Here is a 23,574-nt window from a genome sequence, read left to right as displayed (position 1 = left end):
TAAGATTAAGTATGTATAAAGTATATACAGCAAGTCTATAGCAGCCATATAGCAGCCTTTCCCAACTTCTTCCAAAGGTGGACCCCTAGCACCGTCTTACCATGATCCGCGACCCCTAAAAACTTATTTGCAGTACTCACATAAGTCAATCAAGGTTGGGAAAGGCGTTAAAAAATACAATCTCGTTTTCAGAACACCCTGTACATAGAGGCTAACAAGCCGTACTTGGTACGCCCTCGTTCATCGTAAAAAATATCATAACATTGCCGATGAGCCTTTTCCATTCCATTTCGCTGGCGATCTGTGATTTGGATCGCGTTATGTAACAGTGATTTTTTTAGCAAAACACTGTTCTTTTTTTAATTTAATTCTGATTGTACTTATATAACAAACACATACAAATCCATGATAAATATTGTACTGGGATTAGTAGTAATAGAAATTACATTTTTATCATCTCAAACAAGATTCGATACTACTGGACTGATTATGAAAATTCTCCAGCAGAAATCTAACTTACAAACTGTTCCTCTGACAAGATGTATTTTTATTTTTTTTATAAAAATGGCTTCTTATTAATACAATATCAGTGTACTGTGTATGTTAATTGTTCATGAATTTTATCGCAGTATCCCAGTGCATATAATGGATAATGCTGATCACTTAGGATCCATCAGGTAATGCCTGTTTTTGCCTCTTCATACAATTATCAAAAAAATGTGTGCGTGTACTAGTGTACACACGTAAGAAGTGAAACTTCTTTATGACCTTATTTTTCAAAAAATAATTTACTATATGCAACTTTACAGAAATACGTCGATTCACGCGTGGTAGGGATAAGAAAAAGATGGCGCGTAACGGAAAAATGTCACGTGTAACGAAAAAATGTTACACTAAATTTTTTTCCAACCCCGATAAAGAAGTTTCACTTCAATAATTTGACTATGCGATTGAAAAGTTGTATGTTGCATAACGCCATCCACAGTATGACAGTAGTTCGGTAAAGCTAAAATTATTACTGCACAGCACGCGAACTGAACACGCACTTGCATTGCTTGTTGGATAAAAATAAGCCATGGTTAAGCTGTAATTATGTTACTTTAGTAACATTACTTAACTTTACCTAATTTGAAAAATATAGTGCTTGATAAACGGTTCTAAATTAAAAATATGTAATTTAATTTGGCTTTAAAATAATGATAGATTTTTTAATTAATAAACTTCTAAGATATACTTACCTAATAAGAATTTGATTATAAGTAACTGACGAATTGAATAAAATGTGATTTTTTAATAAAACACGTTTTTCTTATATTGTATTTACTACATTGTGTTCTTACAGAAGCTTTTTTCATATCATTTTTTTTATTATATACCTATGTATATCATGTTGCACTATCTTACATTAGTTTTTTTTTAATAATAGAAAAAAAAATCGGTTTATTTTGAATTTAGTACCACCACCAAGATAAAAAAGATTGTGTTTTCTACAATCTTATTACATTTTCTATCTTATAATTATTTATAATAGGTTAATAAATAAAACGACCAATCAATATATAATAACTATTTATGTAAGTATATAAACAGTACATCGATAAGAAAAAAATAATTCATTTACCTAACTCACGAAAAAAACTAAAACATAATTAATAATATTATACAGTCATATCACGAAGGTTAGCAGACAAAGAACACATTTGCTAAGAGTTCACTTACCTTCGTAAAATGGCCGGGCTATACCTTAAAACATACATCCTCACACTACACATATTTTTATTTAAATAAAAAATAAAACCAATAGAATTCTCTTAAAAAAATCTTGCAATGTCCACTTTTGCATTATCGATCTATTTTTTTTTTTATATTTTACGCTTACTCTTAAATCTATTAACACTGCACGAATCTACAAATTTTTCGGCCCCGTTAGTTTGTTTTTTCCAAATAATAATGACACGTTCAATTTTATTTACATTAATTACACGATCGCAATCAATTTTGTGTTTTCCGAGATTCAATAACAATTTTCTTGTGACATTTCCTATTTTCCCGCCAAAACTATTAAGCTATCTAAAAAAAAGCGTTCCTTTTTCAAACGTGGAATTAAAAAGTAATTCCATATTTTTTCGTAGATGCCAGCAACATTCTCTACGTCACTTTCGAAACTGTCAATGTCATTGCAATGACACAGATAAAAAAATTTACGCAGCACTAAAAGGACCAAAAACTTGTACATAACTATGGACAGGGCAACGCCCTCAACTTAGATGCTACCTCACCGAAAATCTCGCTATAATAACCTATTTTATACAAATTTCCATACACCCCGAGAAAAAAAACTATTCTATTTAAATACCGGATTTGAAAGAAAATTCTGAATTTTTTTTTAATTATTTTTAGTACAAAAATTATGTTTTTTTTTGCATAAAAATTTTTCGAAATCCCACGCGGACGACCAAAAATTTTGGACAAGTAAATCAATTCCGTTATACTTTTGGCAGTCCGCACATCTACGTCTAATGATATTTAAAATCAATAATTTAACCTGAATAAATGCGTATTCGAATGAAAGAGGATTTTTTTAAATGTAAAATCAATCGTGCATTCGAAATCTTAAGCCACATAAAAATGCTCGTATTAAAAAAATATACATCAAATGATTGGGTACCAAAAACGTTATACAGGCTGTTCTAGAATTGATCCTACAAAAAATAAAATTTAAACGATTTTAATTGTCTTACCACGAAACATATTTAAACACAGTCTAACTTTAAACCAGGGATCTGTCACTTTAATAGTTGCCTATGTGAAATACGACAAAACCAGATTAATAACTCAGGCCCCGGAACCACAGACAGAATAGAAAATCTATTGTGTCTGGGACCGATCGGGCCGCTTGGGGCTCAATGGGTTAAAGAGAACCCGCGCTTAAAGTTAAACTCTGTCAAAAGTTTTTTGTGGTAAGACAGTAAACGTTTTAAAACTTAAGGCATATTCAAACTACGGCGGTATCCGCTATGCCGTGGGTAGCTGTATCCCGATGGGCACGCGATTAAATCTCTTACATAGTATAATATAGAGACTGTAATCGCGTACCGATCAGAGTACAGTAACGAACAGCCGAAATAAACGCGATTAGAGTCTTTATAATATACTACGTAAGAGATTTAATCGCGTGCCCATCGGGATACCGCTACCAACGGCGGTAGAATACCACTCTAATCTGAATAGGCCCTTATTCTGCGGTATCGTAAACTAAGCTATTGAAAAACCAAGATCAAAATTCACCAACACCCTGTATAAGAAACAAAATAATTTCCATATTTACATTAAAATAAATAGATTGATTAAATGAATCTAAACGCGGTTACAAACGAACATTTCTACAAGCGAATACATTGCAAAAACTGAACTTATATGTAAAAATACGAATCTAGGAACATTATATCTTAAAAACAAAAGCTAAATAATAATAATTTATATAAAAAAATGGAAGATGTATACATATAGAGTGACATACTGAACGGACGCTTCACGAGCGTGCGTTCTCGACCGTGTCTGGATATAAAATGACTCGAAATAGGTAAAAAGTACCAAAATTTAGGGATACCTTAAAAAAGGTTTTTAAATTTCTTTCTTATGAATCTTTCTGTTATATTCAATTGACAGTAATAGAAAATCAATTAAATCTCATTAAAGTAATCGAAGTAAATAACTCAAATTTATGTCAAAGTCCATTAATAATATGGATATAGGGAAAAAAAGCAATTTTACCGATTTAACCATTTAATCCTCAAACAATATATGCGCAGAAGTTGAGAATTTATAAAAATTTGATCTAAGATTTCATGCAAACTAATTTATTAATCAAAGTTTAAAAACTTAAAAGTTACAAAATAAAATGATGTATACCTTATTGAATTAATTATCTGTGTCCATAGAAAACTATGATTCTAACAGAATCTATCAAGTCATTTTATACCAGACCGAAAAAATCTCCACAACTTAAAAAACATGTTAATTTCATTGAAAACAATTATTAAGTAATCTTGTCTTAAAAATGCCGGAAAAACCGTTGTCAATTACGAGCTGATTTAAAAAAAAACGAGTTAGTAAAACATCGATAGAACACCCATTTACAGAGAATACATTAAAAAAAATCGATTATACACATTACATTTATAATAAAAAATTAAATTAAGAACGTCTATATGTATATTCAATTACATATTACATACATATATTCGAAATTATTTTTAATACATTTATCGTGTGTAAAAAGAACGTCACCATTTCGCAGTCTAGAGCGCGAAAATTTGACAGCTGTCAAAATGTTTTTTTTTTCTACAAGCACTATCTATGGTGTTTATTTTTTTTAAACAGCCATGAATATTAAAATCCACAGATTAAATTGTGACAGTATTTTCAAATTCCCGCGGTTAGACTGACAAATAATATGTAAAATTGAACTTTGTTGTTGCAATTTTTGTATTTATTGAGCTATGCTCGACAGATATTGATAAAACCATATACGTAATAAATTTTAGCAGAAAAAGTGTCATAAAAAAGAACAAAAAAAAATTAGGGCATTTATACAGGGTATCACACTATTGGTATACTAAGCGCGAAGGAACTTGTAGTTTTGCATAATAACAATAACATAATCTTAAACGATAGCTCACGTGCTAGTGGCAAAAATGGGCGGGTTGCTTGCTATGGGTGTACACATAGAGTTTTAAGATTTCATCTATTTGAAAAAAAAATGCGTCTGGAATTTTTTAAGTATTTTTTACGTACTCAGCGTATGCAAAACTATAACCTCCTTTGAGCTTAGTATACCAACAGTGGGACACCCTGTATATAAAAAAATACTGATATTTCATCAGAGAAAAGAGTAACGACAATCTTTACCGACTTTAGCTGTACCGACATTATAAAAATACTCTTACCATTTGAAAACCACTCTTATCTCGCTACAACAAAGTCCAGTTTCATTTGAAATAGAAAAATAAAAACACTCATCAATTGCTATTTCAACTACAGTGCTGATAGTGGACTTTGACAGCTTATGAGCTATTACGTAAATTACGAAAAACATTTCATTCAACATACAACTTTATTTGTTCGTGTAATAAGGTCCAAAATGAAAAGCCCAGTCTAAGATAAAAATTTAAATTATTTTGATTAACTCATTTAAAAAGTAAAAAATAATAATAATGCGGGTACATTTAAAAAAAAAACCATCGAAGTCATAAGTACCTTTTAAATTTATTTTCATGAAAAAAAAAAAGCCTAAAAGCAACCATAAAACATGTTTAAGTCCCTAAGATCATCGTGTGACAAAGACACAAAGTAAATTACTCCACGAGTTAGAAAGAGACGCACTGTGTTCCCTTTACTTGTCTATAAAAACCGTAAGCTCATTTAGTTCTATAGTAACAACATAACAGCCATAAGCCGCCAAAGAAAAAATACATAGAGCGGTGCTGAAAACTCAATAAATAAGGAAGATCATTTAACCGTGACGTTTTAAAGCAGTATTACTGCCAGTGTGAGAGAGAGATGGCGCTAGACGACCGGTATAGCGCTGTCTCTTTTCCACACTGGATATAATACTGCTGTAAGACGTCATAGTACGGGGGCAGTTCGAGCCTTTGCACATACCGGACTCCCATTTCTGAGATCAACGTACAATGAACTTGAGAGATTTAATTGGCGCCAATTTTCACTAAAATACACGAAAAATGTGAATATAATCGTTTATTTACACAATACAGCGTAAAATAGCTAGGTCGAGCCATCTTCAAATGTCATTGACACATAGACGTCACTTTGACAGTGACAGTTAAAAATGCTACGAAAGGTTGACCGAATGTCACTGTCATAAGAAAATCACAAATATAGTTGGTATTTTGTTAATCGAAGATTTTTACATGTCCAGCATAGAACATTTGACTGAATGTCAATTAAGGTCGTGGACATATTACAGTTGATTTAAAAACTTGGTCCATACGACACTGTCAATAATAGTTAGAATTTTAACCGCGGACATTGTGGCAATCGCTTCAGAGAGGGGCCACTGAAAATCAGCGTTGCAACTATATTGCAACTTATGCTGAGTGGCTACCTGACTTGGCTCCACTTTTCGGCTTCATTTTATTTTATTTTACTCTTTCATTTATTATACTTGTATTGTTTTGTTTCATGTTGTGTTGTTTTAATTTGAATTAAGTATTGTATTCTGTGTCAATTGTGTTTGTTATTAATTATTATTGTGGAGTCAAATAAATGATCTTTCTTTCTTTCTTTCTTTCAATTTCTTTTATAACTGCCATATAACAATTAACAGTGATGGTGACGAATGATGTTTTCAACGTTAACATTTTGACCCGTTCAATACTGCAAACAGTTACAAAAACGCCGCTAAGCCATTTGACCGCGATAATTGTGTTACCAGAAAACAAATTTAAACACAGTCTAACTTTACACCAGGAATCTGTCACTTTAATAGTTGTCTATGTGAAATACGACAAAACCAGATTTCAGAACCCGCGCTTAAAGATAAACCCCGTCTAAAGTTTTTTATGGTAAGACAGTCGATCTTCCATATGACAGTAACATTTGACGTGACAGATGACATTTTGACAGCTAACTGACGTTTGGCGCCTCTCCCCATAGACACCGGTACGTTCACCCATTGATCTTTCACTGCATAAAATAATCCGGATGATCTGGATCCTTCTCGAACCGCTTAGCTTCCTCCTGCATGCTCTCTTTTATCTTCAAAATGGCGGCCGATTCAGTTTGATCGCTCTGATCGCCGCCCGGCCCGCCGAAACCTTACAATCAGAAATCAACACCACCTGTTTAATTTTATCAACTGATAACGTGAATATTCTCCTGGTTCTCCAATGTTACATATAAAATAAGTTGTTTTGCTATTAATCAACTTAGTTATTATTACATTATCAACAGATTTTTAGTTCAATTTCTCTTATTTTTTTGTAAAGAGTTTATTTTTTAATTTCATCAAATTTTTGGCTAAAGTGATACTTGCATAGTATAGAATTGTTATAATATTCAGGTATATAACTTGTATCAACGGATGGATAAATGTCTCCTGTAACACAGGACATTTCCTAGCATAGGAGACATTGTTCAAATATTGCAATTAATTGTACCTACAGCTACGGTTTATGTTTTACTTATATGTTAGTTATCCCATAATTGCATGTACATGTATATTTTATTGTTGTCAAATAAAGAATTTATTATTATTAGATTTTATAGTAGTATGTAGTATGTACAGTAAAAGACTAAGAATTATTTAAGTGAAAAACACTTATCTTAATACACTAAACGAGGGATAAATATGAAATCCTGTAGAACAATTTCCTACGAACCTAGGACAGATAACTATTATATGGGATTTTTTGAAGAACGGATAGATGAGATAATTAACGGCACATGAGATCTCAACGAAATTTGGCTCGGTTAGAAAGATTACAGTCTGTTTTAGCAAGGCAATCTAAAACAGACTGAACTGACTGACTACCCTAAGATGAAAAACCTATCGCACAGAAAAAACCCTCAAAAGCAAAAAGAAAACACCATCGTATGCTTACTTAAGTTGTAGTCCCCCATTCCAGAGCCCGAGTCCTCACGCGGAGTCCCCGGCCCTCCGCCCCCAACGCCGCCCGGCGAAGACTTCATCCCGTCAACACCGCCTAAACCTACACCCAAAAATCGTACATTTTTCATAGCATTAAATGCCGCTTAAGCATGATTTTCGCTACACTATGCCTGATCCGGGAAACAAATGAAACAATATCCATAGAAATTTCAACACCGTGCCCCGTCCGAGTCACGTTCAGGCATGATTCACTTCATACAAGAGCGTGTGTGCTTAGCACACGTGTCAGAAGTGAAACTTCTTTGGCAAGATTCAAAGATACCAAAATCGTCTCATAACTCCATGACTTGACGGTATTACAACGACGTGACCATGAAATTTTACTCTCAACGCGCCTAAAGAATATTCACTTCAAAAGTATATATGTAATAGTGTTTGATCGAGCTCAGGACGGGGCACGGCCCAGTCGCGACACGGTGTAGCGTAAATCATCCTTTACAGTAGTATCTGAACAATAACCTAGGCGGTCTAAGGCACCGCCACCACCAGCTAAGAATAGGACGCGGGTTCGATTGACATGATTAATAAACCGATTCATTAGTAGCTTTTTTGTAGAGCGAACATTATATAAACCTACAATAACACGACTTAAATCGTCAGTCTGCCTATGTCCATCCACAAAAAGTCGAAACGTCACCTTAGAAGAGACTTTTGTTCAAATTGCTTCATTCTCCCACAAAACGTTCTCATTCAATAATTTTAAATATTATTTAATGGTCCCTCTTCACAATGGGCAGCGTTGGCCCAACAAATGATCGTCGATGTTTGCCGCCATTACGGCGATTATGAATAAACATCAACAATAAAGGCCGATCATAGACATTTAGGCCCTCTACGCTATCGGGATTGCTTCTACTCGCCCAATGCTGCCCATTGTTAAGAGGGCCCATAAAAATAATTATAAACGTTAAAAATATTCGCCAATCATCATAAAACGATGATTTAGTTATACAATTACATTTCCTTGATACCTACAGCACAACGAGCAATAATAACTACGTAGAAAAAATTGTAACACAAAATAAACTTCATTTCGATTCCAGATATAAACTCAAATTTAAAAATCGATCAAAACCATATTACAATAGTTATATTTAATCTGTGGCACCTTCGCTGGTTGGCGGTTGCGTGAGGTGCTGCGATGACGGCCCGTGATCTCCCGCGAGTGGGAACTCCGCCCCTAGCGCTCCGCCGACGGGCTTCATCATTGTGTACATGTTGTCACCGCCTGACGCGCAACAACGCGTCAGCAATTGACAGTTGACAGATGACGGATCGAGTTAGACAGGTGTCAGATTCGAGTATTTTTTTTTAATTTTGCTCTAATGTCAAAATTCGATTTGTGTACGGCAAGTCCACGATCAGAAGTCATAAAACTCTATAGTACTATAACGTTCTAACCGTTGTAACGTTTTCATTATTTTTTCTACGTAGTTATTATTGTACCGTTCGAGCCTAAAGTGTGATGCAGACGCAACTAAAAGTAAAATGTTAGATTAAAAAAAAAACTATCAAATTACTGGCCACAAAAAAAATGGATGTAGTCAAGCATTATTTGATTTCGTTTTATGACTTCCAACCAGGGTTTTACATGTAGGTTCCCAACTAGAGACCATAGACAAACTTGGAACTACATACGTGTCAAAATTTGACGGATAAAAGTGGCCCATAGACAAATATGTTTGTTTTTTTCTGAATCACACCTTACACTTAGTAAAACTTTTTATTAGTTACCTTTCTAGTTGGAAAACTACCCCTTAAACTAAACATTTAATAATGTGGTTACGTGAAGAAAAAATGTAAGAAGCATAAATTACGATGCGACCGTCGATAAATACAATAGATAATGTCTTAATATGTCGTATTTAAGTCTCTAAAACATATATGATATAGCTTGATGCAGTGGCTGTAGGGCGGTGTAGGTATGTGCGGTGAGGGGGGGGGACTGGGTAAGAAAGAGCACGAGTTAGAAGTTAGAAAGAAACGGAACGGTCGGTACTCTCCCCAGCCTCGCCGCGCACATACACAAACAGCCCTACAGCCATTGCACACAAGCTATAGTATAATTTCATTTTACCTACGATTAATAATTAAAGACATAATCTGATATTTGTCAGATGTCTTGCGACTTTTCGTACGTCAATTTAGTCGCAAGAAAGTCGCACGACGGTCGCATCATGAACACTAACGTTAGACAAATGATAAAAGCGTGGAACGTGGGTATGCAAGAATGAAGCAAGCGAACGAAAGAAAAGTGAAGTATGTGATTGTGAATTTAATTGAAATTGTGAATATACGTATATACTTTAGTAGAAAATATGGCGTAGATATAAAGAAACGTAGCAAAAAATCGCAATCTTGAAAAAATGTAATAAATTAAGTCTTCCAATACTTTACTCATTTATAACATAAGTTTTGATTATAAAAGTTAAAGCGGACAAAATCACGTGAAACAAGTCGTTTAACATATAAGAGCACGAGATAAGGCATTTCTAAATATATTGTATGATAATTTAAAGTAAATTCAGGTAGTAACAATAAACTTAGTTATTTATTCTTCACAACTAACTCTAAACTCCCTCCAACGCAGTAATTACAATTATCCCCCCTCCAATTTCTTACAAACGAAAAAAATGATCACACTATCTAATTTTTTAAGTACACTTACTAATATCCCCCACAATATTGATTAAAAAAAATTTTTAATCAATATTTTTTAACCGTAAGCTCTAACACTTATAATAACCCCACTTACCCGAATTAGACGAGTCCTGCGGGCTCGGCATGATCGGCGTCGGCGGGCCCGGCGGGCCGTTCGAGCCGGGCGGCGCTCCGTACGCGCCCGGCGACCCGCCGCTGTAGTTCAATGGCGCCGACCCGCCAGCCGCCCCACTACCGCCCGCCCAGGCACCGCGCGGACCCATACCCATTGGCGGCATACCTATTTATGATATTAACGAGACTTTTTTAACAAAAAAAAAGATTTTTAAACGAAAAAAAATTTTTTAAGCCCAAAAAAAAGCTTTTTCTTATTGGAGGCATGTTTATACTAGTAATTTCACGTTCAACCGACTATAAGCAAAAATTGACGAAATAACCCACTACCAAAGTTCTCAATTCGTCACACAAAAGCTAGACACACGGGTGGCTAGACAGTCGTGCCCGGCGACCCGCCGCTGTAGTATAGCGGTGCCGACCCACCACTGTTGTAAATTTCACTATTACTTATCTATAAATAGATATCTTTACATTTTTACACACATAATAACGATATCAACACTATGCTTAGTTATATCATTCTAAACGACAAAAAACTTTCTGAATATCACACAAAAAATGCATATTTTTTTTTATTTGTTCCCCACAAAACATCACTTTTGTGGGGGAAATTTTACATTTCTTTTTACATATCATTTATTTTTAACATTTTTGTCCATATTTACCTGCGCCCTGCGGCGGAGGCCCACGCATGCCGGCCGCATAAGCACCAGGGCTCATGGGCCCCATACCGGGCCTTGGAGGGGTCATGCGGGGCCCTCCGAGCATGCCTGCACCGCCGCCACCACCCCGTTCTAGGGAATTGCCCATCATGCCTTGGCCTGTAGTGAAAAGTGAAACAACTTTAAATAGTAACTTAAACATTTTAAAAACAAAATACAGTGCAACCTCGATATAACAAATCAGAAGGGAACAAATAAATATTCGTTATATCAAGTAATTCGTTGAACTGAGGTTCGTTATGTTGAGGTTAGGTTGGTCTAAAATTCGTTATAAAGAGGTCTTTTACGTTTCTGATCCATTACAACTTGTATCTTTAACAATAGTGACGAGCAGCAGTTTTCACATTACTTTCCAATTTAAATTAAGGCAATTACACGGTTCAACGACCTTAATGATTCTGTCACTACATTTGAATTTGTTTTTTTAACCGCCCTCTATAAATATACATCGTTGTTGAAGTAAAAGTGACCAAAGATTATGGAATTGTATACTGTATCGTATTGTATCGTAATGTGTTAGTGGTTTCTACCTAATTTATGTTTTCTCTGAGAGGCAGTAACATATTACATTTATGAATAGTAAATATTGTGTACTATGTATGTTGTAAATGTAATGTAGGAAGACTCATCTTTCAACATTAACCGTTATAAGCAAAGTCTCTACTACATGACCCATTCTGGAGACCTTAAAATGACTAAGCAAGTAATTATAAGTTCTAGAGTGGGGAACAGTTAAGAAAACACCGATTTAGAAATTAATTTTATTCAACACGGACTCTACTATATTCTGGAGACCTGATGATGGCTAGGGTGGAGAACATCTCACCTACAGAGATATAAAAGATGGAGTACATTATTTGACGTAATTCTATAGAACGGCCTCTACCATGTCATGGTGTATCGAATGGTAATGGTGACCAGGCAAATGTATTTAGCGTTCTCTGTATATCTCTTCATACCTAGTAGGAATATATGCATGCAACCTACACACACCGAAAAAAATAGGGGAACGGACAAGAAATCACGTTTTTTTCGACTTGTTATGTATTTTGTAGTTAGTTCGGGGTTAATTTTTTAAATCCCTTACGTCTTTGAAATGATGACGAGAAATAAAATGTGTTTCGATTTTTAAACATTAAAATATTATACCCCTTTAAGAGTTTGGTGCCTATTTATCGACTATATAGCAGCTTCAAATCAAAAATATTATAACGTGTTTTAAACTGAGTTTTTTTTCTACTGTTTATCTTTGAACACATTACAAAATGAGTGATTTTCCTGCGACTGAAGTTACCAGAGCCTATGACTATGACTGATATGGGTCATACCTTCCGTACAAAGAATACAGTGTTAGTTGTGTCGGTATCTATAAAAACTCGCATAGTTCCCGTTCCCGTGGAATTTCCGGGATAAAACCTATCCTATATTACTCGTGGATAATGTAGCTTTTGAATGGTGAACGGAATTTTTAAAATCGGTCCAGTAGTTTATGAGCCTATTCATTACAATCCAACAAACAAACAAACAAAGTTTTCCTCTTTATAATATTGGTGTAGAAGAAATCATCGGTTCACCCAGTTAAAAGTGCGGAGGTAACGGAACCAACAAAAAATTCAGTTGAATTGAGAATTTCGTCCTATAATGGCGTCGGCTAAAAATGTTGCTATACGTTTATGTCAGTTTTGACTTTCCTACGATTTTATACAATAATATAAAATTAAATGATTTTATACAATATAAAAAAAAATTGCTGATTTTCGGCGGTATGGCGACCATTTGGAACTGTCTGAAAAGTATGGCATGGCGATTTTCGTACATGGCTACTGGACGATGATTACCTGTGCAAAAATTAGCCAGGTACAAATGGTTGAATTTTTTTTTAAATCAACGCATTCACGTCGGTATTGTGGGCTGTAAATTACACCGGAAAAGTATGGCATGACACTACCGCCTACTTCTTTTTTATGGGCTATCGGTAAATCCTAAAATTTTTGTGTTACAAATCGTTTGCCTTCCGTAATTTATCCGACGAGTTCGACTAACGCCCACGCGACTAGTATGCCGGTACCACTGTTCTGACCATGATTTTTCTTTTTGTCATTGCGTACTAAGACCACTGTAGAACCGCCATCCGGTTACAAATGACCCAAAATTTTGTGTCAGTATCTCCCGGCTTTGGATTGTTTTGGACCCTTAAAATATACGAATTACGATAGAACAGCAATTAATCTTTTTTAAAAAATATTCAAGGCACAGGGAAAGTCTGGTTACTGTTTTATAGGTATGTGTTTTCTGATAATATTTTACTGTCAAAAATTATCAACACTGGATATTATTCAATGACGCCTTTCAAAAACAAAACTAATTTACAAACAGATTTTTATATCTTTACATACCTATTTTTAACTTTCATTTCATGAACTGCTCATGTAAATACCTATTACAATCTGGTTTAATTTAACAAAACATTCAATTCGGTGAATTTTAGCGTTATTTTGCAAAAAAACCGCACGTACAGTCCCCCGTCCGAGTCGAACTGACACCGTCAAATTTCGTCGAAAATATGCAATAGAGGTGAGGTTTTATGTGGGTTTTATTATAAATTCGAGTTTTTTCTTGATAATTTAACGATAATAATGAAAATTGAAAAAACAATCAATACAAATTGTTACAAATATCATAACATATTTTTTGGTATAAATTTCATGTATAAATATGTAGCCGTTTTCCTAACAAAATGCGTTTTATGTTCAAAAAGGGATTGATTTGTATGTATTTTTTTTTATGTTTAGGCCGTTCTAAACTGAAAAGTAAACAATACACTTTGTTAATTATATCCTTGAGTATCACATATATTTTTTTTAAGACAATCGTACCAACAGTTTCCTCAACAAAATTCAATATGTATAAGGTGTTTTCCGGTTTTGACCATAGTAATCCCCTTAAACAAAAATGATCGTTTTAGAGCTAGCGCGCACGAGCAACTTTGTCTCCGCAACTATTTTGTCTCTCCCACCTATGGGCTAGTATGAAAGTGCGCGCACGTAGCGACGCAACTCCCCATACAAATTGATGGGAGAGACAAAATAGTTGCGGAGACAAAGTTGCTCGTGCGCGCTCGCTCTAACGAACAAAAGCATGTCGAAACCTGTCGCGACATGAATCACATACTATGAGATTAAGAAATAAGAATCATTACATTGGTTGGAACTTTATATAAAGGTTTTGGGTTGACGAAATTCGTTAATTAGAGGTAATTATACTTTTCTTGATAGTTAAAAATTCGTTATAAAGAGGTTGTTCGCAAAAAATGTTCGTAGTGTAAAGGGATATTTTATATTGAATCTTATGGACAATTCAAGGGGATTACGAAAAAGTTGTTAAATCGAGGAAATCGTTATATTGAGGTTCGTTATATTAAGGTTGCACTGTATGTACATATATGTAGTAAAAAATACATATGCTAAACTTGTAACCTATACTAACATTATAAAGCTGAAGAGTTTGAACGCACTAATCTCAGGAACTACAGGATCCGATTTGAAAAATTCTTTCAGTGTTAGATAGCCCATTTATCGAGGAAGGCTATATATCATTACGCTCAAACTAACAGGAGCGCAGCCACGCGGGTGAAACCACGAAGCGCAGCTAGTGTTTAATATAAATTTTATCAAACATGAAACAGATCCTTGTTTTCATACATTAGTTGTAATTTCTGACTCATAAGCTTAACCAATACCGAAAAAATGTAACACTTGTTGTTTATACTATGTATTTGCATGAGAAGATAATGTAATAAAATTAAACATTGCACTTGCAAATACACAGAAAAACATTTATATTTTATTTATTAGCATTCAAATGCTTTTTGAAGTTTCTTACATAAAAAAGGATTAAAATTTTTAACTGAAGATACAAATGGCAAAGCATTGAGCCAAAACTTATTTTTTTTTTATTCAATATTTCAGCAGCAGACTGCAATTTATCTCTTTCTTTATATACAAGTTCAAACTATATAAAGAAAAGATGTGTGGCACTCGGGGACTGCCGCGGTAAAGCTATTGCTGAGTGGAGAGCATGAGGTTTTTTCGTTACGGACTTTCTCGATTCGGTCCACGCGCTCAAGGCCCGCGATAGAAGCTATGCAATAGCTTAACAGATAAAACTCTAGAACATACACACACAAACTAACCTGGTGGCCCGTTAAAATCGTTGCCCATGCCCATCCTAACCGCAGACCTCGGCCCGCCCGAGTACCAAGGCCCAATAAACGGCTGTCCAGTCCCCATTAACTGCGGCTGAGGTCCATGCGGGGACGGTTGAGAGCCCGGGTGGGGCGCTGGGGGCGACGGTCGGAGTGACGAGTTCGGGAAGAACCCGGGGGGCATACCACCTCCCCCCATGCCTGGAAATGTGAGTGAAAATATTTTTAACCGACTTCAAAAAAAGGAGGCGGTTATCAATTCGGCCGGTATGTTTTTTTTATTTTTTAACAAAAAATTAAATGGAAAATATAATAGGAATTATAAAGGTCTTTATATCAACAAATTTTTATAAGAAATAATTTATTAGAAGAGACCTGTTTATTTTACAAAATACAACATTGATTAGAAACTGCTGGCTGCTGTCTTATTTGTTACAAAATATATTTAACTTCGAACATTAAGTCAACTTTACTCAATATACTTCTTTTAGAAGCGCTTTTAAATCACAATACATAGATACATATTTATTACCACTTCGAAAGACATATCTATGCTAATATTATAGAGCTAAAGAATTTGTTGTTTGAACGCACTAATCTCAGGAACTACTGGTCCGATTTGAAAAATTATTTCGATGTTAGATAGCCCATTTATCGAGCAAGGCTATATTATATCATCAAGCTAAGACTAATAGGAGCAGATCAATGCGGGTGAAACCGCGGAGCACAGCTAGTGTCACATATTTCCGTAGCAGTCACTACAGAGAAACTATGTTGTTGCTCTGGTTAAGTCAACTAGTAATGGTGAACAGGGGCCGTGTTATTACCAGACAGTTTACGCTGTGAATTGAACTGACTGGCAAATTCATATAATACCATAATTAAATATGGCTGGTTATTGCGATCATAATATTAACTTGCCAATCCGTTCAATTTGCGATGTAAACTGTCTGGAAATAAGAGTTCATAATACAGCCCCAGTTCAATTTGGTGTGTAAATTGTCTGGAAATAATAGGTCATAATATGGCTTCTGTTTAATAATTAGTCCCCTTTTATAATAAGACTAATACTATATTCAAACATGGATACTATGATCAAATACGATTGCCCAAGCTTTCTCCATTAAAGGAAAATAGGCAAAACATAATTTCTGTGTCCAAAACACAATAGAAGCTAAATCATATAGAAATTCAAGATTTTTTAACGGATTTTAAACGCGATTAATTCTAAATATCTTTAATTTCTAAATGTCTATTATTCACGTAAAATCAAACACTAGAAAATACCAGCTAAATCATATTCATTTGTATTATGATTAAATATGTTACGACAATTCAAAAGTGCTTCTAGAAGAAGTCTAATTGAATAAAAAAATGTTAGAGTTTGAGTTTGAAATTATGAATTCTCCATACTTTTTTTATTTATGGAACTTTTTCCATTGTGTTAATCAGAGCAAATTTGATAAGTTTGTTTAAAGCAAATATTTGTAGATTATTTCTAAGTATAATAATGTACCTATTATTTTGCACTCAAGGTCTTTGGAAAATTCCGTTAATAAAAATTGTAGAAAGCGTTTTTATTGTTATCTATTAATTAAGAATTAGGTTGTGGAATATAAAAATTTTGGAGTAAAGTATACTTCACTTTTTTACTTTAAAATTTGTAGACTGACATAAATAAAGATGCAGGAGTGTCTTAAATGTATAAAAACTTAGTAAAAATGAAGATATCATCATGAACACAATATTCAGACTCCATTTAAATAATTTCCTATCTTATGCTCATACTTTCATATGCATCTACATAAGCATGTATCATGGATACATGTGCAAAAAAAGTACTGTTTCCAAGCCTTAAAATAAGTAAACGTCGTAAAACAGCTACTTCCAAACATAAAACGTCGAAAGCACTATACTATTTGCTCACAATGATAAGAAACATACTGGCCTAGAATTCCAATTTGGCATTAGAAAAACAAATTGTTCCCATAGCGCGTATGTTAAAAATAGCTCGCTTACCGTCGTTTGGAGGCGCTGGGCCAGCGTTATGACCGATTCCATTAACACCATATCCTGAATTGACGAAGCCATAGTCGTGGAAAGCCTTCGCTTCTGACGAATGTTCACATGTGTCCCTTCTCTCTGGTGCGGCGCAATAAAGATCCCAAAACACACACCACCAGGAATGTAGGAACCCGGGGGGCTCGCCGAGCGTTATGTTCTTTTCCCATCGTATTTCAGAGAGGAACGTTTGCGCCGCTTTCTGTGCCCCGACATGCAGTAAGTACTCGTACACATAGAGGGCCAACTTCTCGCGAGCCTGAGCGTCCGAAGGTACCGTAGAGCCTTTGCCCTTGGCATACATATCGACTGGAAGCCGACGTTTATGTTGGAATTGTTTATTATTTACATTAACGCTTTATATCAATAAATTCAACTTCACAAAATGTCATTGATCGATGGCGACATTTGGCGTCTGTGGCATAGAGAAATCGGATTGTTCTCAATTTCCTACAGCCGCGTCTACGCCTACAGCGCATTTTGTAATGTCATAAATCGTTGTCTATGGTTATGTACAGATGTTATAAATTCGTTTAAATAATTATTTGGATTCTAACTCAAAAAAAAACGCTTTAATCATAAGCAAAATCACATTTCAATTGTTTATTAAAAATTGAAAAGATATTATAGGATTCTTTAAATATTAATTATTTAAAAGTTTACATACATAAATAGTTATTTTCAATTTTAGGTAAATATATGTTTTAAAATAAATACGTAAAACCCTTTTCATTTTATCATTTAATAATTTACGTAAATTTTTACGTGAGTGAAGAACAGTCTATTAAGTATTGTCAGTACCTGAAGACTAAAGTTCCCATGAGGATACAAAATAAATTATTGTAAGGTTTATATAAAGGTAACTCATTTAACATAAATTAATTATAGCAGCAATATTTTGTAAGTAAATACTAAAAGGTAAAAAATATAACAAAGAACAATATTGAGATTAATCTCCTACTGTAATAAAGATCGTCAATATTTTTTAAAAGAATTTTATACAATATTATTTATTTCCAGACCGGTTTATATACATAAAACATACTTTCAAATTTACTTATTTTTGAAATATATTTAATACAATAGTCCATTTATGCACAGAATTTAGCAAAAGTTATAAACTTGCAACTTTTATATGTCTAAACGCCATAGATAGTAGAAATCATTTTTTTTTTAATATTTTGTGACATTGAAAACGCACTGAAACTCTAGGAATATTTGTTCTTGTCTATTCCTTCTTCCTTTTCGTGCGGCCGTGTCACCGCGTGGTTCACAGCCGCGTTTCGCTACAGAAACAAAGTCAAAATGGCAATCAGACCGGTATATAGGCCGACTATCGTCAAAAAGAGGACGAAAAGATTCATCAGACATCAATCCGACCGCTATGACAAACTTAAACGTAACTGGCGTAAACCTAGAGGTATGTGAATGTTATTGGTAACTTAGCCACATTTTGTATTTTTTTTGTAAACAAGAATCATGCTTTGCCGTAATATTATTGGAATAATCACACTAATACATGATTTTGTAATGTTAAATCTCCACGCGAATAGTTGAATATCAAAAATTATTCCTAAAATAATAAAGGTTTGAGGTTATCTTTCAATCGTCCGCTATTAGAATTTAGCGATTAACATTACTGTAATGTTCTTGTACTAAGAAAATTGATGAATCCTGCTTCAATAATATAAATAAATCATTGCACACATTTAATTTTCTATCAAATGTATTGTTTTACCCTCTCAAAAGCAGTCATACTTTCAGTCTAACACTGGAAGAATGTTTTGAATATAACCTTATTGATAAAACAAAAAAATGACACGACACATGGCTTATCCTTTATATACTTATTCACGATACATACAAATTCTTATTTGTCTATCAAACTACACATACAGACTAGGCTGATAATTAATTTTTATGTACCTATCAAATACTGGTTTCAGGTGTATATTTTACTTTAGAATTCTGGTCCGTAATATCACAATATCGTAGATATGTGCATGCTGAATATTAAATTACTAATGTTTATAAAATTATAACTTAAGAAAGATTTAGAAATGTTGATTTATTCCTAGTATGTTTACTCTTTCATGGAAAAAACCACTGTTAAAATTTGGCTGTAGCTTATATGTATCAGAATAACATACCTAAAGAAATACTTGCTTTTGCTCATGTTTTTGTTTTAAACCATACTAATCTTGCAGCCGAACAAATAATTTTAATATAACATTTTATATTACAAAAGCAATAGATACTGAAAATAACTTTTTCAACACAACATGCAAGGGCACTCTGTGTTAATCATAATAAATATGTTAATTACAATTTGTTACCTTGCTACATCAAATCTACTAAACCCTATTCCGAGCAACTAAGACATGGGTGCTTGGTCATATTAGAAGATACAGTTTTATTATTCACACACTTATTTTTGCACTAGATAAAAATTTAACAGTCTTTTTTATTATTAAACTAGCTTTCCGCCCGCGGCTTCGCCCGCTTTGTGTAAAACATAATCACTACATAGTATAAAACAAAGTCGCTTTCTCTGTCCCTATGTCCCTATGTCCCTTTGTACGCTTAAATCTTTGAAACTACGCAACGGATTTTGATGCAGTTTTTTTTTAATAGATAGAGTGATTCAAGAGGAAGGTTTATATGTATAATAATATCCATTAAATAGTGGAGAAGTACTGTTATTTTTGAGGTTTCTAATGTGATGTCGTAAAAAATTACATTTATTCCGCTTACATTGCAAACGCAGGTTGAACCCTACGAGTTTTATCAAAATAATGTACTAAGTATTTATACACATTGAAAAGGTCTACAGAAAAGTCCGCGATGGTATATGTCTATCTCTTATGGATAACCCACAATAACTTATTTTTGTCATTTACTTTTTACGACAAATAATGGCTAATTTTCGAAGCGATTTTAACCAATACAGCATTAATCCTTAACCAATTAAATACCTTGACTACATTGTTCATTTAATATAGATCTATATGGCCCTTTACACCGTATAATTTAAGTGAATATTTTCGAAGATATTACAGATTTAAAAATTGCGGGACGTAGCGTTTGCGGCGGTACCGGCCGGCCGCCCGAACGTTCACAGTTTTTCTGTAGTGTATTTAGTATCAGCATTGCACCCGTGCGAAGCCGGGGCGGGTCGCTAGTAAAATATATACTAAAACTCTTGAATCACTCTATCTATTAAAGAAAACCGCATCAAAATCCTTTGCGTAGTTTAAAAGATTTAAGCATACATAGGGACAGAAAAAGCGACTTTGTTTTATACTATGTAGTGATAAAAATTTTCAGATGTAAAATTTTTTATTTACACTTCATAATATATCTACATACCTCTTTATTTAATATCCTTACAAAAAACAATCTTTGTTAATTCCAGGTATTGACAACAGAGTGCGCAGGCGTTTCAAGGGTCAATACTTGATGCCCACCATTGGTTATGGTTCAAACAAGAAGACCCGCCACATGCTGCCCAATGGCTTCCGCAAGGTAACTTATTTAAAAAATGGTCCACAAAACTTATTAAAATCTTACAAACTTAGATGAGTTGAGATGATTGTATAAACATCCTTCTAGATGGCATGGGGTGTCCCTTAGACACATAAATAAAAAACTTAATTTGATTGCTATTCCGGGGTCTTGGGTGCATACAAGCACAGAGTACTTAATAGTAGCTATAAACACTACAGAACGGACACCCGCCAAAAGTAAACGCTTACCTCACCCCGCACGATCACGAGTAATATGGCTAGCGCTTACCACAAAGACGATACACAGCAAAGATTATTATGCTTGATAACATTGATCAGATCCTACTAATCTTAATACTATTATAAAGGCGAAAGTTTGTAAGGATGTATGGATGTATGGATGTTTGTTACTCTTTCACGTAAAAACTACTGAACCGATTACAATGAAATTTAGCACACATATAGAGGGTAACTTGGATTAACACATAGGATAGGTTTTATCCCGGAAATCCCACGGGAACGGGAACTATGCGGGTTTTCCTTTGAAAACGCGGGCGAAGCCGCGGGCGGAAATCTAGTATTATAAATGCGCAAGTTTATGAGGATGTGTATGTCTGTGTTTGTTACTCTTTCACACAAATACCACTGAACCGATTACGATGAAATTTAGCACATATAGAGGGTAACTTGGATTATCACATAGGATAGGTTTTATCTCGGAAATCCCACGGGAACGGGAACTATGCGGGGTTTTCTTTCGAAATGCGGGCGGAGCCGCGGGTGACAAGTTAGTTGTGTAGCACAAGAAAATGTTATTTGTGTAACAATAAAAGATAATGTATTGTCGGAAGAGCAAGGTGTTCTAACACAAGCACTGAAATTCTTAAAATGGTGTCTATATGACTGGTAAAATAGTAAACATATTTGTAACTGAATAAATAATTTTGATGAGAATAACTTTTTCCACACAATATGCAAGGGCACTCTGTGTTAATAATAATAAATATGTTAATTACAATTTGTTACCTTGCTACATCAAATCTACTAAACCCTATTCCGAGCAACTAAGACATGGGTGCTTGGTCATATTAGAAGATACAGTTTTATTAGTATAGATAGAAATTAGAGAGATAATTTTGTATGGAGTGTCCGGGGTGTGCTATAAGGGTAGTTTGTTGACACGGTACGCGTTGCTCTGTTCAAAATGCCTTCATGTGTGCTGAGATATTGCACTAATAATTCAAATAATACAGCAAAATGAAAGCTGGATGTATGCATATCTTCGTATATGATCCGCCCCACGTGCGTCCCGCACCGCCGCGCTTGTCGCACAGATTTTGTTCGTGGTGTACTCTCTATACGTAGTAATAATACCTGAATACTTGTGATTGAATAATCTTTATTCATTAAAAATTCTCACCAATAAAAACTACAGAAACATACAGATTAGAGTTTAAATACTTCTAAAAAAAATTCTCTTTAGAAGTAGATTTACCATGTTCCACCAATAATTTAAAACCTTAGTCTAAGCATTCATTTTAAATTAAGTTAATTTTAGTCTTGGATTAGTCTGAGTTGTGGACTGTGGTGTACCTATTTAGTTTTCCATCTGTGTCAAATAAAAAGTAATTTGTAAATAATTGAAATTAATCTTCTTTCAGGTCCTCGTGCACAACGTCCGCGAACTGGAGATCCTCATGATGCAAAACAGGAAATACTGCGCGGAGATCGCGCACGGCGTGTCCTCCAAGAACCGCAAGACCATCGTAGAGAGGGCCCAGCAGCTCAGCGTCAGAGTGACCAACGCGGCCGCCCGCCTCCGCAGCCAGGAGAACGAATAAATATACGTTTATAGTTTATCTGTGTTTTATTTTTTATGTACCTGATTTGAGTCATATTTGAGTTTTATTTTGACAGTTGATGTCAGATTTTGACATTTGAGGCAAGCAAAATGGCGCCAATAAATTGAAAACTTTTTTTTTCACCAAGCAATTTCTGGATTTAAATTTACATAATAGAATGAAATTTTAAAGTTGGCAGTCGAGTTTTTTTTATAATGTTCTTGGTAATATGACGTAGTTCATTTAGTTCAATTGAAAGAGTATTGTAGAGGGACAACAGCTCAGCATCCGGGTGACCAACGCGGCCGCCCGCCTCCGCAGCCAGGAGAACGAATAAATATACGTTTATAGTTTATCTGTGTTTTATTTTTACAATTCAATTTTTTCATTCATTTCAGTATCAGTATTATTACTGAATTGATAATTTTGTTGGGATATATGTTTATTTGAAAATATTAGCAAGAGCATCGTGGAGTAATAAATATATGTTTATTTTACTAGCATTCCGCGCGCGGCTGCACCCGCTTTGTAGAAAACTTAAATTATTTACTAGAACTATATCTACTTCTCCTAATTCTATCTATTAAAAAAATCCCATCAAAATCTCTTGTGTACCTAAGTATAAAGATCTAAGCATACGTCTGACTGCGGAAAGGGGCTTGTAGTCTCATGTAGTCATGGTATTTTGATTTGATATCGGATTGATTAAGTGGAGTAATTTTCGTGACGGTATATCTAAGTTACCTATTGAAAATTTTAATGAACGATT

General features: G+C 34.4%; 2 protein-coding genes and 2 non-coding genes across 7 annotated transcripts; 3 read left to right on the top strand and 1 right to left on the bottom strand.

Moving 5' to 3' along the window:
- Positions 1–4,673: 4,673 nt before the first annotated feature.
- Positions 4,674–17,896, bottom strand: Ssdp (Sequence-specific single-stranded DNA-binding protein). 4 transcript variants are annotated; one of them, XM_089713154.1, is made up of 7 exons: positions 17,417–17,896; positions 15,386–15,598; positions 11,137–11,292; positions 10,449–10,634; positions 8,802–8,921; positions 7,626–7,733; positions 4,674–6,839 (listed from the first exon to the last, which is right to left on the bottom strand). In XM_089713154.1, exons 1-7 carry the CDS (start codon positions 17,760–17,762, stop codon positions 6,706–6,708), a joined length of 1,263 nt encoding a protein of 420 aa, XP_089569280.1. In that variant the 5' UTR covers positions 17,763–17,896; the 3' UTR covers positions 4,674–6,705. The 4 variants fall into 4 exon arrangements, with proteins under 4 accessions (XP_089569280.1, XP_089569282.1, XP_089569281.1 ...); XM_089713155.1 differs by having other exon boundaries at positions 6,725–6,863; XM_089713156.1 differs by lacking the exon at positions 8,802–8,921 and having other exon boundaries at positions 17,417–17,895.
- A 787-nt stretch (positions 17,897–18,683) lies between these two features.
- On the top strand, positions 18,684–22,823 carry RpL32 (Ribosomal protein L32). Its single transcript, XM_089712564.1, has 3 exons — positions 18,684–18,878; positions 20,874–20,983; positions 22,626–22,823. The coding sequence occupies exons 1-3, from the start codon at positions 18,764–18,766 to the stop codon at positions 22,803–22,805; spliced, it is 405 nt and encodes a 134-aa protein (XP_089568690.1). The 5' UTR covers positions 18,684–18,763; the 3' UTR covers positions 22,806–22,823.
- Positions 19,742–19,870, top strand: LOC149476029 (small nucleolar RNA psi18S-841/snoR66). The gene has a single exon (XR_016318029.1). It is a non-coding gene; the product is annotated as a small nucleolar RNA psi18S-841/snoR66 (small nucleolar RNA).
- On the top strand, positions 21,938–22,066 carry LOC149476028 (small nucleolar RNA psi18S-841/snoR66). Its single transcript, XR_016318028.1, has one exon. It is a non-coding gene; the product is annotated as a small nucleolar RNA psi18S-841/snoR66 (small nucleolar RNA).
- Positions 22,824–23,574: the final 751 nt, after the last annotated feature.

Source organism: Colias philodice, chromosome 29 (genome assembly GCF_061535455.1).
Source record: "Colias philodice isolate Cphi_HAF_F1 chromosome 29, ilColPhil1 Martin Lab GWU primary, whole genome shotgun sequence".
NCBI lineage: Eukaryota > Metazoa > Arthropoda > Insecta > Lepidoptera > Pieridae > Colias > Colias philodice.
The sequence above is the reverse complement of the archived record's forward strand: the minus strand, read 5'-3'. Positions and strand labels throughout refer to the sequence as shown.